Raw genomic sequence first — 12,656 nt, 5'->3', positions numbered from 1 at the left:
CTGCAACTCCCCATCTGAAATCCTCAAAATATGCAAGTTTAAAGGCATAGCTTTCCTTAAAAAGGAATTTCAATTGTAAATGATGAAAATATGAGGGTTACAATTTGAAACATGAATTTTATTGTGACAAAGAATTAAAAATAGTGCATCTGTGAGAATTGGAGTGTATACTGTAAAGAACTAGTCTGGAATCACAAACCAAGTTAATCATGTACAATAAAATGGAAAGGTTTAACAAAGCAATATGAAATCAGATTTAGTTGTTTCTAAATTTCACCATGACTGTTTGTTTTATATTTACAATCATCTGCTCTCATTGTGATGGTCTTGCTGAGGATTCAGGGAACTGGGGAACAAGGTGGGAGTTTGGAGGAGAGGGTTCAGAGGTCTGAAATGGGTAAGAATTCTCTAAAGCTAACAGGATGTAAATGTCTTCCAGAAGAAATTCTTGCAACCAGCTTTGCGTTCTCTGGGTGCCATGGCTGGGTTTGAATTAGCAGATCTCTGGAGCTCCATCCGCATCTCATCTGGTTCAGGATCGTTGGACAAATCCTCTGGCTCCAGAGCCTCATTTTCTGTCTGGCTGGGTTCTGACAGCAGTTCTGCCAAAAAGTATTTGGCCAGTTCCTAAATGGAAAGAGAAAAAAAAATAGGTTGGGAGAGAAAGAAGAGATGAAGGGGAGAGGAAAAGAGAGAAGAGAAGATGAATATGGTGCCAAAAAAATCTAGAAACTTGGTTATTCAAGGCAAAGCTTGTTAATGGGAGTAAGTCAACTCCACCCAAATACCTGTGGTTTTTATCAAATTCCCAAGACTGGACACTTAAGCCTAAAATCAATCTAGTCAGGAATAAAAATCAAAAGTAGATTTCAGTGCTTGCTACGGAGTTATAGTTCCTTTAAAAAGAGATAATAAACACCCGTTTTTTACCAAGTTCTAAGTATTGTAGTTGTTGAATCATATCCTATTACAGTGACCATTCTTTTGAGATTTCCATCTCTTTCCAGCATTCAGGTTTATTAGATCTTTTTATCTCCTGATATAGTAGAGTACCTGAAGACTAGAAGTAGACATAGATAATCTAACTAGGCAAAAACAACGACAACAACGACAAAAACAACAACCCACAATTAGATAAAGGTAAATCATTTATTAAAATTATTTCTTAACTCAGTGCTTAACTGTGAGCACTGCACCAAAGATTACTAAATACCTTTATGAGAGAGTCTCACTCAACTGTAAGCCACGTGAGGGGACTATTAGCAGTGGAGAGTGTGTTAGGGTAGTTTCCTCTTCTCTTAGCTTTTCCCACTTCCCCAGAGCTTCTTGGTGCACCCGGAGGGCGCAGTCAGCACCCACAGCAGTTTCAGCTGTGTTTCAGCACCGTGGACAGTTCTACTCCCCCCCTCAGGATGCAAATGGTTAGCCCTGACCTTGGGACCTCCTGTTTCCCTCGTCACCCCTATTCTCAAAGGTACTGGTCAGCTCGTCCCCCAAGCTGCGACTCAGCTTCTTTTTTTTTGGGGGGGGGGATACTGGCCAGGACTCTCGAGAGCATGGAAACTCCTAAGGGGACCAAAAAGGCAGAGTTGGAAATTCCTGAATTGGGAAGTTCTTGGCGTCTGGTGTGTCTTCACGCATGCAAAGCAAACACTCTCCCTCGCCGAGTCCCTCCTCCCATTAGCTCCCGGGGTCAGTGTTTTCTTTAAGACCACAGGACAGGAAATTCCCTTCTTCCTCCTCCTTATCACCGTCCAGGGACACTTACCCAGTGAAACTTGACAGGGCGCCTCCTCGAACCTACCTGGACCAGGAAGCGGCTGCAGGTTTGCAGGAACCTGGGGGGTTGAATGGAGGGAGGAAAGGACAAGAAGTGGACTTTGTCATACCTGTTTTCCTGCTGCGGCGGCCAAAGACTTCTGCAGAAACTGGCGGAGCCTCGGGTCCGAGGGGGCAGCGCTGACACTGCTCACCACCAAGGTGATGGAAAGCAGGGCCAGCGCGCATTGGAGGCGGCAGGACAGCATCTTCCCTGCACTTGAGAGGACGAAGAGGGTGCAGCTCTCCAAACTCCGGAACCTTCAGGAGGGACTGGGCACGGCCGAGGCTTCCCACCTCTCTTCTCCCGCAGCCGCTTGTGGGATCTCCTGGCGCATTCCCCCCTTTTAAACTCTCTTCCTGACGTCAGGATAGGAGGCGCCCCGGATCTCACTGGCGCTTTTACGCACCATTAGCTTCGCGGAATCAATCACAGAGGTGATGGAAGATGACACCATCCAAAGAAGCTTAGTTAAAAAATCGAACAAGCTCACGCACAGGCGGGCACACACACACACACACACACACACACACACACACACACACGGTTACACGCACCGACACATTTACACAGGCAAACATTCAGGCATACACACAGACACTTAAGCTCTTGTTTGTGAGCCACGAGAAAGGAGCCTTATGAATACAAAGGACCTGTGTATGTATACAGGGCTGGAGGTTCATCGTGTGTTCCTTGTATGTAGATGAGAGACTAGGAGGGAGGGCCGTTAAATGGTGCAGGTTAAGGAAAGAGAGCGCCCTACTCCCAGTGTGGAATATCCCACTTTACAAATTCTGGGGAGAAGTTTCCAACTAATGGTATGGCGAGGCTGTTAAGGGGCTTCAACTTTTTGCGTATTACGTGGAACTGGCCACTCTTTTCACACTCTCCCACTCCCCGGGGATATTTTTCACTTCTCTATTTTCTAAAGTCCTCAGCTCCCTTTGGTGCGGGTAACTCCAAGATATTGTCTTCCTATCCTTCTGGGAAACTTGGAAAAGGATGATTAGCTTCGATATTCCCATTTGGATTAAAAGAAAGATTTCCTAATTGCACCTCTGGATTATGTTCAAGGTTGTATCAGGCAAGACAAATCCTTGCCTAAATGATTCACTTAGGGAAAAAGAGAAACTCCCCTTGGGGGGGGGGGGGGGAGATCGATGCTCTGAATTCCAAACAGTATAAATCCCAAGACTTCTCAAAATGCCCCACCCCTAGCTCCAGGGTGCACCACAGTGCCTGGCACGTAGAAAGTCTTTAATAAATGTCTTTTCATGGAATGGGCTGGGAGAGAAACTTTGGAGACCGAGGAGGAGGATGAGGAGGTGGGGGCACCAGCGCCAGCAATGAACAGACAAACGCTCAATCCCAAGCAGGGACCTTCAGGCCAGTCATGCTTTTTCAGAACTAAGCTCTGGGCAAAACTGCTGTCTTGGAAGAGCCTGGATGTTTGGGAGATTAGGTAGGAGCAGACCTCGGGGACCTTGAGAGAGGTTCCTTGGAGCTTGTTGGAACTCAGGGAAAAGATTCCACCAACCTGAGCTCAGGTCAGTCCCTCCCATTTGCAATCTAGTCATGATGCCTTAGGTTGGCTTGCATAGTCTTATGCAACCGATAGAGAACTCAAGAAAAGCCACTCTTGGGAGGCACCTCTGGCATTTCTCAGAAAATGCTGAACCAGCAGAGGAAATGAAAAGTTTATTTTGCCTTTCAAGACTTTGATGTCCTTTTCTTTTTCTACAATCAGCTCTTCTTTTCCCTCTTTTCTCTTTCCTCTACTATATTTTCTCAACCTTTTTCTTTTCCTCCTCCCTCTCTTTTCCTCCCTTTTCTCTGTCCCTCCCCTTTACTTCTTTCCCCTTTTCTTCCCTTCCCTTATTTACTTTTCTGAATTCCTGTCTTCTCATCTCGAATGCAGCAGAAGAGATCTTTTAAAAGACACTGAGAATCATTTGCTTCCTCTGGTTGCAATTCTAGAACCAGAATATTACTTCCTTACATCTCTCAAGGAAATTGTGGTTTGAATCAAGGTGGGAATGTCTTGTCATTCACACCACACCTCCCCCTCCCCCCCCTCATGAACTCTCTATGTGGTCACTAGAAAATCATCTTTGTTTTCCAATTCTGATGTCAGTAACCTGTTTGGTTTTTCAATTAGGCAGCAAAGTCTGTAAGAAATAAGGCAGCATCTTGCACCCTAGTTTGCTATGACTCACCTGTTCTCTCCTTTTGGAAAAGTGCTTTATCAAACTAGGTGAATCTCAGGTATCCCAAACCACAGATTGGAACTAGAAGGGACTTTAACATCTCAAGATGTCTGCAAGATGCTAATGAGTGGAGAAGAGTAAAGACCCTCACAATCATTTTATTACCAAAGGGAGCTGCTTGAAAGTGAGATAATGGCTTAGGGTCTCACATCTAAGTGTGGTTACAAGGCGAGTTTCACAGTAACTTTCATACTGAGATCTTTCCATTCTGATTCCAGCCAAGTGAGTGTTATTTGTGCTCAAAGCACAGGCTGGACTCCTGCCCAGAAGAAAAGTAGCTCAAGGAACATATCTCAACTCTCCAGACTGTGTGGGAGAATTAAGCATTCCTTTAAAATGGAAGAATGACTTCAATGTGAAAGTAAAGAAAGAAAAGGATATAAAAAGGCAGAGAACAACCATGATCCTTGTTAGAAGGTTGTAGAATGGAAAAAAATGCCACGCAGTAGAGGAAGGGATGGAAGGTCACTAAACTCTGGAAGCTAAGAAGCAGATAGGAAGTTTCCCAAAGAGGAAGAAGCTGTATCTTCTAAACAGGAATGAGTTGCTTCCACAAATGCTTGTGAATCCATAAATCTTCTCAGGTAAGAGGTTATCTAGAGGGCTAGAAAAAGAAGTGAGTAACAGCAGTTGAAGAACTCCCCATCAAGGCATGCTGAGACAGATACTGGTTAATCCCATAACACATGGAGCAGTGTGCTGTGATCCAGGGCATATATTGACAAGGTGACAAAAATTATCAAGATATGGCAAAATGGACAAGTCCTTTCTATTCATAGTGATTTCACATATGAACAAATTATAATGGTAGAAAGCACCTGGGAAGCCTTGCCAAAGATTATAAAATCTTGGGCAAGAAAACAAAGAATTTGAGGGTATATGGCTACTGTTTATTGAAAGCTAATAGATGAAATAGAGAAGAGAAGATTTTGGAAGGGAAAATCTAATCAAGTTTGTGGTGTCACAGAATAGGATTTGGATTTCTAATCCATGGATTAAAATACAGGGATGTCTCAAAAGGAAGAGAGTGTAACAAGGGTTGGTAATATTATATTTGCCAAAGTATCATAGAGTCAGTCTGCCAAAACACACTCAATACTCATATTCTCCATAGATAATAAAGAATAAGTTAAATAATTGGAACAATATCCGTTATTCATTATAGATCTATGCCAATATAGCAAAAATTAAAATTGATTTGCATGTTTAATGTTATTCCAATCAAAAAATAAGAGGGATATTTTAGATAATGACAGAATAATAACAAATTTTGTGTGAAGGACTAAAAGATCTAGAATGTCAAGGGAAATCATGAAAAATGAGAATGAATGGGGAATAGCACTTTTAGACCTCACACTAGAGCATAAAGCAGTAATTATTAACACTGGTACCTTTTCCCCCTTCTAAAGAAATTACTTGGCATTTTCTTTTTCCCAATTACTTGTAAAAAAACAATTTTTAAATTCGTTTTTAAAATGTTGACTCTCTTTCTTCCTTCCCAACTCCTCATTGAGAAAGCAAGCAATTCAATAAAGGTTATACATGTGTGGTATATAGGTTATATATGTGTAGTATATAGGTTATACATGTGTAGTAATATTTTCATATTAGTCATGTTGTGAAAGAAAACATAGACCAAACAAACCCCAGCAACAAACCTCAAGAAAAATAAAGGAAGTGAAAAAAGTATACTTAAATCTATATTCAGACACCATCAATTTTTTCTCTGGGGAGAGATAGCATTTTTCATCATAGGTCCTTCAGAGTTGTCTTGGATTATTATATTGCTGAGAATAACCAAGTCATTCACAGTTGATCATCTTGCAATATTGCTGTTACTTTGTACACAGTACATTCCACTTTGCATCAGTTCATGTAAGTGTTTCCAGGTTTTTCTTAGAGCTTCTTGTTCATCATTTCCTATAGTAAAATAGTATTTTTTTTATCACAATGACATAGCACACTTTGTTCAGTCCTTCCTCAATTGTTGGGTATCCTTCCAATTTCCAGCTCCCTGCCACAAGAAAATAATTGCTATAAATATTTCTGTATATACCAATCCTTTCTGCCTTTTAAAATCTCTTTTATGGTCATAGACTTCATAGTGGCACTGCTAGGTCAAAGGGTTTTCATGGTTTTATAGCCCTTTAGGCATAGCTTCAAATTGCTCTAAAGAATGGTTAAATCAGTTAGTAACTCCACCAACAGTGCATTCATGTCTCATTTCTCCCCACAGTCCCTCCAATAATTGTCATTCTCCTTTTCTGTCCTATTAGCCAATCTATTAGATATGAAATAGTACTTCAGAATTGTTTCAATTTGCATTCCTCCAATCAATAGAGATTTAGAGCACCTTGTCATATGTCTATAAATGACCTTGGTTACTTCATCTAAAAATTGTTCATAACCCTTGATCATTTATCAATGGGGGAATGGCCCCCATTTTTATAAATTTGACTCATTTGTCTATACATTTGAGAAATGAAGCCTTTATCAGAGAAACTTGTTTCAATTTTTTCACAGTTCTGATTGATAAATGTATTTCTCTCTATCCTATTCCCATTTATTTATTATCTCTCTCCTTTCCCCCTCCTCAAAAAATATTTGGTTTTTGACTTCTGCCTCCCCCAATCTGCCCTTCTCTTATCCCCTTCCCCACCTACTTTCATATAGGGTAAGGTAGATTTCTATACCCAACTGCATATGTATGTTATTCCCTTTTTGAGTCAATTCTGATGAGAGTAAGGTTGATTCACACACACCCCACACACATCCACCATCTTCCCCTCCAATGTAAAAGCTTTTTCTTTCCTCTTGTATGTGAAATAATTTACTCCATTCTACCTCTCTCTTTTCCTTTCTCCCAGTGCATTCCTCTTTTTCACCTCTTAATTTTTTTAGATGCCACTCCTTTATATTCAACTTACACTTGTGCCCTCTGTCTATATATATTCCTAAGTGCCCTAATAATGAGAAAGGTTTTTTTTTAAATTGCAAGTGTCATCTTCCCATGTAGGAATGCAAATAGTTTAACCTTATTAAGTCCCTTATGATTTCCCTTTCCTGTTTATATTTTTATGCTTCTCTTGAGACTCTTATTTGCAATTTGAAATTTATATTCAGCTCTGGTCTTTTCATCAAGAATGCTTGAAAGTTCTCTATTTTATTGAATGTCTAGTTTCCCCCTGAAGGATTATACTCAGTTTTGCTGGCAGGTGATTTTTGGTTGTATTCCTAGCTCCTTTGTCCTCTGGAATATCATATACCAAGCCATCTTATCCTTTTATGTAAAAGCTGCTAAATGTTGTGTTATCCTGAATTGAATTGTTGCTTTCTGGCTGCTTACTTACAATATTTTCTCCTTGATCTGGGAGCTTTGGAATTTGGCTATAATATTCCTTGGAGTTTCCATTGAAGGATATCTTTCAGGAGATTATTGGTGGGTTCTTTCGATTTCTATTTTACTCTTTGGTTCTAGAATATCAAGGCATCTTTCCTTGCTATTTTCTTGAAAGATGATGTCTAGGATTTTTTTTTAGTATGACTTTCAGGTAGTCTAATAATTTTAAAAATATCTTTCCTGGATTCAGTTGTTATTCCAATGAAATATTTTACGTTGCCTTCTATTTTTTTATTCTTTTGGATTCATTGTACTTTTTCTTGATTTCTCATAAAGTTACTAGCTTCCATTTGCTCAATTCTAATTTTTGAGGAATTATTTTCTTCAGTGAACTTTTGTACCCCCATTTCCATTTGGCCAATTCTACTTTTTAAGGAGTTTTTCTTCAGTGACTTTTTATGCCTCTTTTTCCATTTGGCCAGTTCTGTTTTTAGGATATTCTTCTCCTTATTGGCTTTTTGTTCATCTAAAACCATTTGGCCTAGTCTGTTTTTAAGGTGTTATTTTCTTCAGTATTTTTTTGTTGTCTCCTTTACCTAACTGTTGACCCTTTTTTTATGATTTCCTTGCATCATTCTCATTTCTCTTCCACTTTTTCTTCTACCTCTCTTACTTGATTTAAAAAAACCTCTTGGACCTCTTCCATGGCCTGAGGTCAATTCATATTTTTTTCCTGGAGGCTTTGGATGTTAGAGCTTTTACTTCATTATCATCTTCTGAGTGTGTTTTGATCTTCCTTGACACCATAGTAACTTTCTTTGGTTAGAATTTTTTTTCCTTTTGTTTGCTCATTTTCCCAGTTTATTTCTTGACTTTTAACTCTTTGTTAAAGTAGGGTTCTGCTTTCAGGGAGGAGGGCACACTGTCCCATGCTTCAGGGGTTTTGTGCAATTGTTTTCAGAGAGACTTCTAGGGACCTGTAAGTTTTCAATTCTTCCAAGGTGGTATGATTCAGGGAGAGCTGTGTTTACTACTCTCCTTGCCTGAGCTCTGGTCTATGAGTGACTAAAAGCACTCTCTTCTGCCCTGGACCTGTGAGGAGGGTCCCTACTTCACTGTGGCTACAAGATCTGGTGTGCTAGCTCTCCTCCTCTCCTTGTGACTATTACCCAGGATTGGGATTCAGATCTGAGTATGGTTAAAGCACTAGAATCCTATCCCCAGTGCCAGTAAAGTGACCCTGTTATCTTCTGATCAGTAGTTTAACCCCATTACTATCTGTGGACTGAGACCTGTGGAAGGAACCACTGACGACTTAGTGGCTCCCAAGGCCTGCTCCTGGTTTGCTAGGGCCTGGTCTGCCCTGGTCTGCCCTGGTCTGCCCTGTGCGAGACTATGCTCCACTCATTCAGGTGCAGTGGACCTTTTCTGTCAACCTCCTAAGTTATAGTTGGCTGGAAAATTATTTGACCCCATCCTTTTGTGGGTTCTCTCACTTTAGGAATTGTTTTATGGAATTATTTAAAGGCATTTAGAGGGCTTTGGGGGGAAGCTCAGTTGATTTGCTGCCTTTTCTCCACCATCTTGGCTCTGTCCACTTTTGTTTTAAAGGAGATCAATGCAGAACAGACAAAGAAGAATCAGAAAGGATTGAATTCAACAATCTAGTAGTTGGTAAACTTCAAAACATGAATTATCTGAGAAAGAACTACCCATTTGATAAGAATTTCTGGCAAAACTAGAAAACAGTCTGGCAAAAATTAGGTTTAGACCAAAATATCACATCACATAAACACAATAAAGTGGTATATCATGTTGGTTTTAGTCATTTTTCAGTCATGTACAACTCTTTGTGAACCCTTTGTGGATTTTCTTGGCAAACTGAAATGGTTTGTCAATTCTTTCTCCAGCTAATTTTATAGGTGAGGAAACTGAGGAAAATAGGGTTAAAAGGCTTTTTACCAAAAGTTAAAAGGCTTTGTAACCAAAGTTACAGAGTTAGTAAGTGTATGATGCTAGATTCAAATTCATGAAAATGAGTATTCCTGACTCTAGGCTTAGTACTCTATCCATTTAACCACCTAACTGCCCCAGTATATACAATAATATATGGTATAATATAAAAATTATATAATGCAGTGGCATAATAAATGTTTTTATCCAAATAACATCACAGGGAAACTCTTGTGATTGGCTGAGAAAAAAATGAGTCACATCCTTTGGGCTTATGTATAGAAACAGCAAGTTAGTGTGGGAGTAAGAAGATTCTAGGCTTGAGAGGGTTTTGTGTAAGTGGATCCCTTAAAATGTACCAGATGGAAGAAGGATGAACCCTCTTCTTTTTTTCATGCCCAACATATGGAGGCTCCTGGACTGGTAGGAGACGATACGTCCAGTCTGGAGTAGAAAGAGACATTGAGATGAGACTGAACCAGACCAAAAGAACATGATCCCTTGTGACAGAGAAGAGTGCCATCCATGACCTCAAGAAAGAAACCGACTGTGGTAGTCCAGTGGATTTTCCCTCAGCAGAGGAATGAACGCAATGTGAGTTTCAAGAAGATTTTACATTTACATTTTACATTCACATTTACACTGTAGCATTTCTAGCCTAAAGAGCTGTGAATGACCTTATGTATATCCTACCTATATGCCACACTAACCCTGTATTCTAAATCTGAGCCACTATTCCCATTGATGCTGGGAAAAGGGAACAGCAAAGCTAGGTGGTGCTGTGGATAGAGTGCCAGAGCTGGAGTCAGAAAGACCCGAGTTCAAATCTGGTCTCAGACATTTGCTAGCTGTTTGACCCCGGGCAAGTCATTTCACCCCATTTGTGTCAGTTTCCTTATCTGTACAATGAGCTGGAGAAGGAAGTTGCAAACTACTCCAGGATCTTTGTCAAGAAAACTCCCAAATGGGCTCATGTTTCTGACTGAAATGATTGAACAACTACTCTAAACATTGGGGAAATTTTTGTACCAACTACCCTTACTATACCATATAGATGTCTGAGCTGAAAGAGAATTTAGATTAAGAATTTATTGAGTTATTTAGTTTTTTATATAAGTTATTATAGTTATTGAGAATTTATGATTGTTAATCATACAAGAAGGGGATTGTAAATTATAGTAGTAGGAAGAGCCACTTACAAGGCTATGTTTGTAAAGCTTGAGTCAGTAGCCATTATGTAGAGACCCAACCTTCATGGAGAAGGACAAGGTGATGGAGCAGACCAGAAAAGGTGTTACAACAGGAAAAGGAATGTGGAAACTCAAAATGAACTTAAGCAGGAGAGGAAATCTGAGGACAATAAAAATGTTGAAGAAAAGAAATGGAGCAAAAAAGGGAATGAGTCTATTCTTAGGGTGAATGAAACAGAGAAGATCACATAGACATGGGATTGCTGGTCAACTATTCTTTTGCTTCTATTTTGTCTGCCAAAAATGACATTTGAATCATTAACTCAGATTATATGTACTTTTCCTAACAAGGTAACAATGAAATAACCCATAAAATGCAGTACACAAAATAAAGTTGGTAACATGGAGAACACATTTTCTCACTAAGAATTCTCTAGAATTCTGTGAACTTTTGTGTTACTATCTTAGTAAAACCCATTGATTTCAGACAATATTCACTTTTCATAACACATGAAATCTATTGTCCCATAAATACTTTCTTCTTTTAGGGGGAATATAACGAATGCTCAATTTCACACCAAACTTGCAGTGAGTGGAGGCTGCAGATGTTCCACTGTGAAGTTTATCTAATACCTTTATTTTCTCCCTAAGCCACATCACTGACTTTACACACTTGGGCTTAGCCTCAGAGCCCACAGGATTTCACTCCACTTTGTGGGCATAACTGCAGCATAAACCTGCAGTTTTAAAAGTGAACAATGAAAACACGAAACCAGATCTCGGGGAATGTTTTATTCTACAGTGAAGTGAACAAGGCCAGTGAAGTGTCTAGTAGGACACCAAGCACTCCATGAACTCTGGCACATCCCACCTCTCCTTTTTTCCTCTACTGCTCATAGGCACAAATAGGCAGGTTGCCAAGGCAAAAGTAAAAATGAGTTTATTAATAAAATCACATGAATATTTGAAATTATGGAAGTTAAATGCATGAATGTTGAGGATTGTACAGGGTTACTAAAAAACATACAAACCAAAGAACAATAAGCACAACACAATAGAAGATGAATGAATTGAATGTTGTCAAATTTCAGAGAAGACACCGCCCCTCACCCCTTGGCATAGGTGGGGGAGGGCATCCACACACAAGGAACATTGTCAGATCTTTTTTGTCAGATCTTTTGTGATATAGTGATTTTTCCCCCTTATGTGAGATGGCTGCCTGGGAGGAAAGAAGGAGAAAAAAGATTCAAGGGAAATTTAGGCTATGTAAAAGCCAAAGATGGGGAAAATGACTAAAAAAAGAACAAATCATCACAAAATAACAGAATTTTTCTTTTTTAAAAATAGCATTGAAAGGCTTGTATGTCAGTGAAATACTGTTTATATAGCTTACCTAGATTTTTAGTAAAACATTTAGCAAGGTCTTTTGTGTGATTGTACTGAAAAAGCTAGAGAAATGTGGGATAGACAATTCCATAATCAGGTGTAGTCAGAACCAGTGAATGGCCAGTGAATAACTACTAATGATTCAATGATGGATTGGAGAGAAGTTTCCATGAGATTACCCCAGAGATCTGCATGCAATGTAGCACTTTAGCATCTAATCCGAAACCGAATAAGGTATTCTTTTGTACTTTGATATCATCGAGCTTAAAAAAAATTCCAACTATGCAAGATGATAAAGTCAAGATTCTGAATGATTTTGACAGATGAGAACATAGATTCAAATCAAATAAGCTGAAATTTAATGAGGATAAACATGAAATCTTGCATTTAGGTTTAAAAACTTAACTCTATGGGGTGACCAGGTGGCACAGTGAATAGAACACTGGCTCTGGAGTCAGGAGAACCTGAGTTCAAATCTGGCCTCAGACATTTGACACTTACTAGCTGTGTGACCTTGGGTGAGTCACTGAACCCCAAATGCCTTGCCTCCCCCCCCAAAAAAAAATTCAAATCTTAACTCTAAGATTATACTGGGGGAGGTTTTGGTTAGCCAGCACTTTGTCTGAAAAAAATATCTGGTAGTTTTATTAATCTGCAAAATAATTGAATTTACAGAGTGATATATATGTTGGCCCCAAAAA

General features: G+C 39.5%; 1 protein-coding gene across 1 annotated transcript; it reads right to left on the bottom strand.

Moving 5' to 3' along the window:
• Positions 1–289: 289 nt before the first annotated feature.
• SST (somatostatin) lies at positions 290–2,133 on the bottom strand. The gene is made up of 2 exons (XM_069083638.1): positions 1,890–2,133; positions 290–627 (listed from the first exon to the last, which is right to left on the bottom strand). The coding sequence occupies exons 1-2, from the start codon at positions 2,025–2,027 to the stop codon at positions 415–417; spliced, it is 351 nt and encodes a 116-aa protein (XP_068939739.1). The 5' UTR covers positions 2,028–2,133; the 3' UTR covers positions 290–414.
• Positions 2,134–12,656: the final 10,523 nt, after the last annotated feature.

Source organism: Petaurus breviceps, unplaced genomic scaffold, assembly GCF_028583685.1.
Source record: "Petaurus breviceps papuanus isolate PSGF00001 unplaced genomic scaffold, PetGlider_PUasm1.0 173, whole genome shotgun sequence".
Classification (NCBI taxonomy): Eukaryota; Metazoa; Chordata; class Mammalia; order Diprotodontia; family Petauridae; genus Petaurus; species Petaurus breviceps.
The sequence above is the reverse complement of the archived record's forward strand: the minus strand, read 5'-3'. Positions and strand labels throughout refer to the sequence as shown.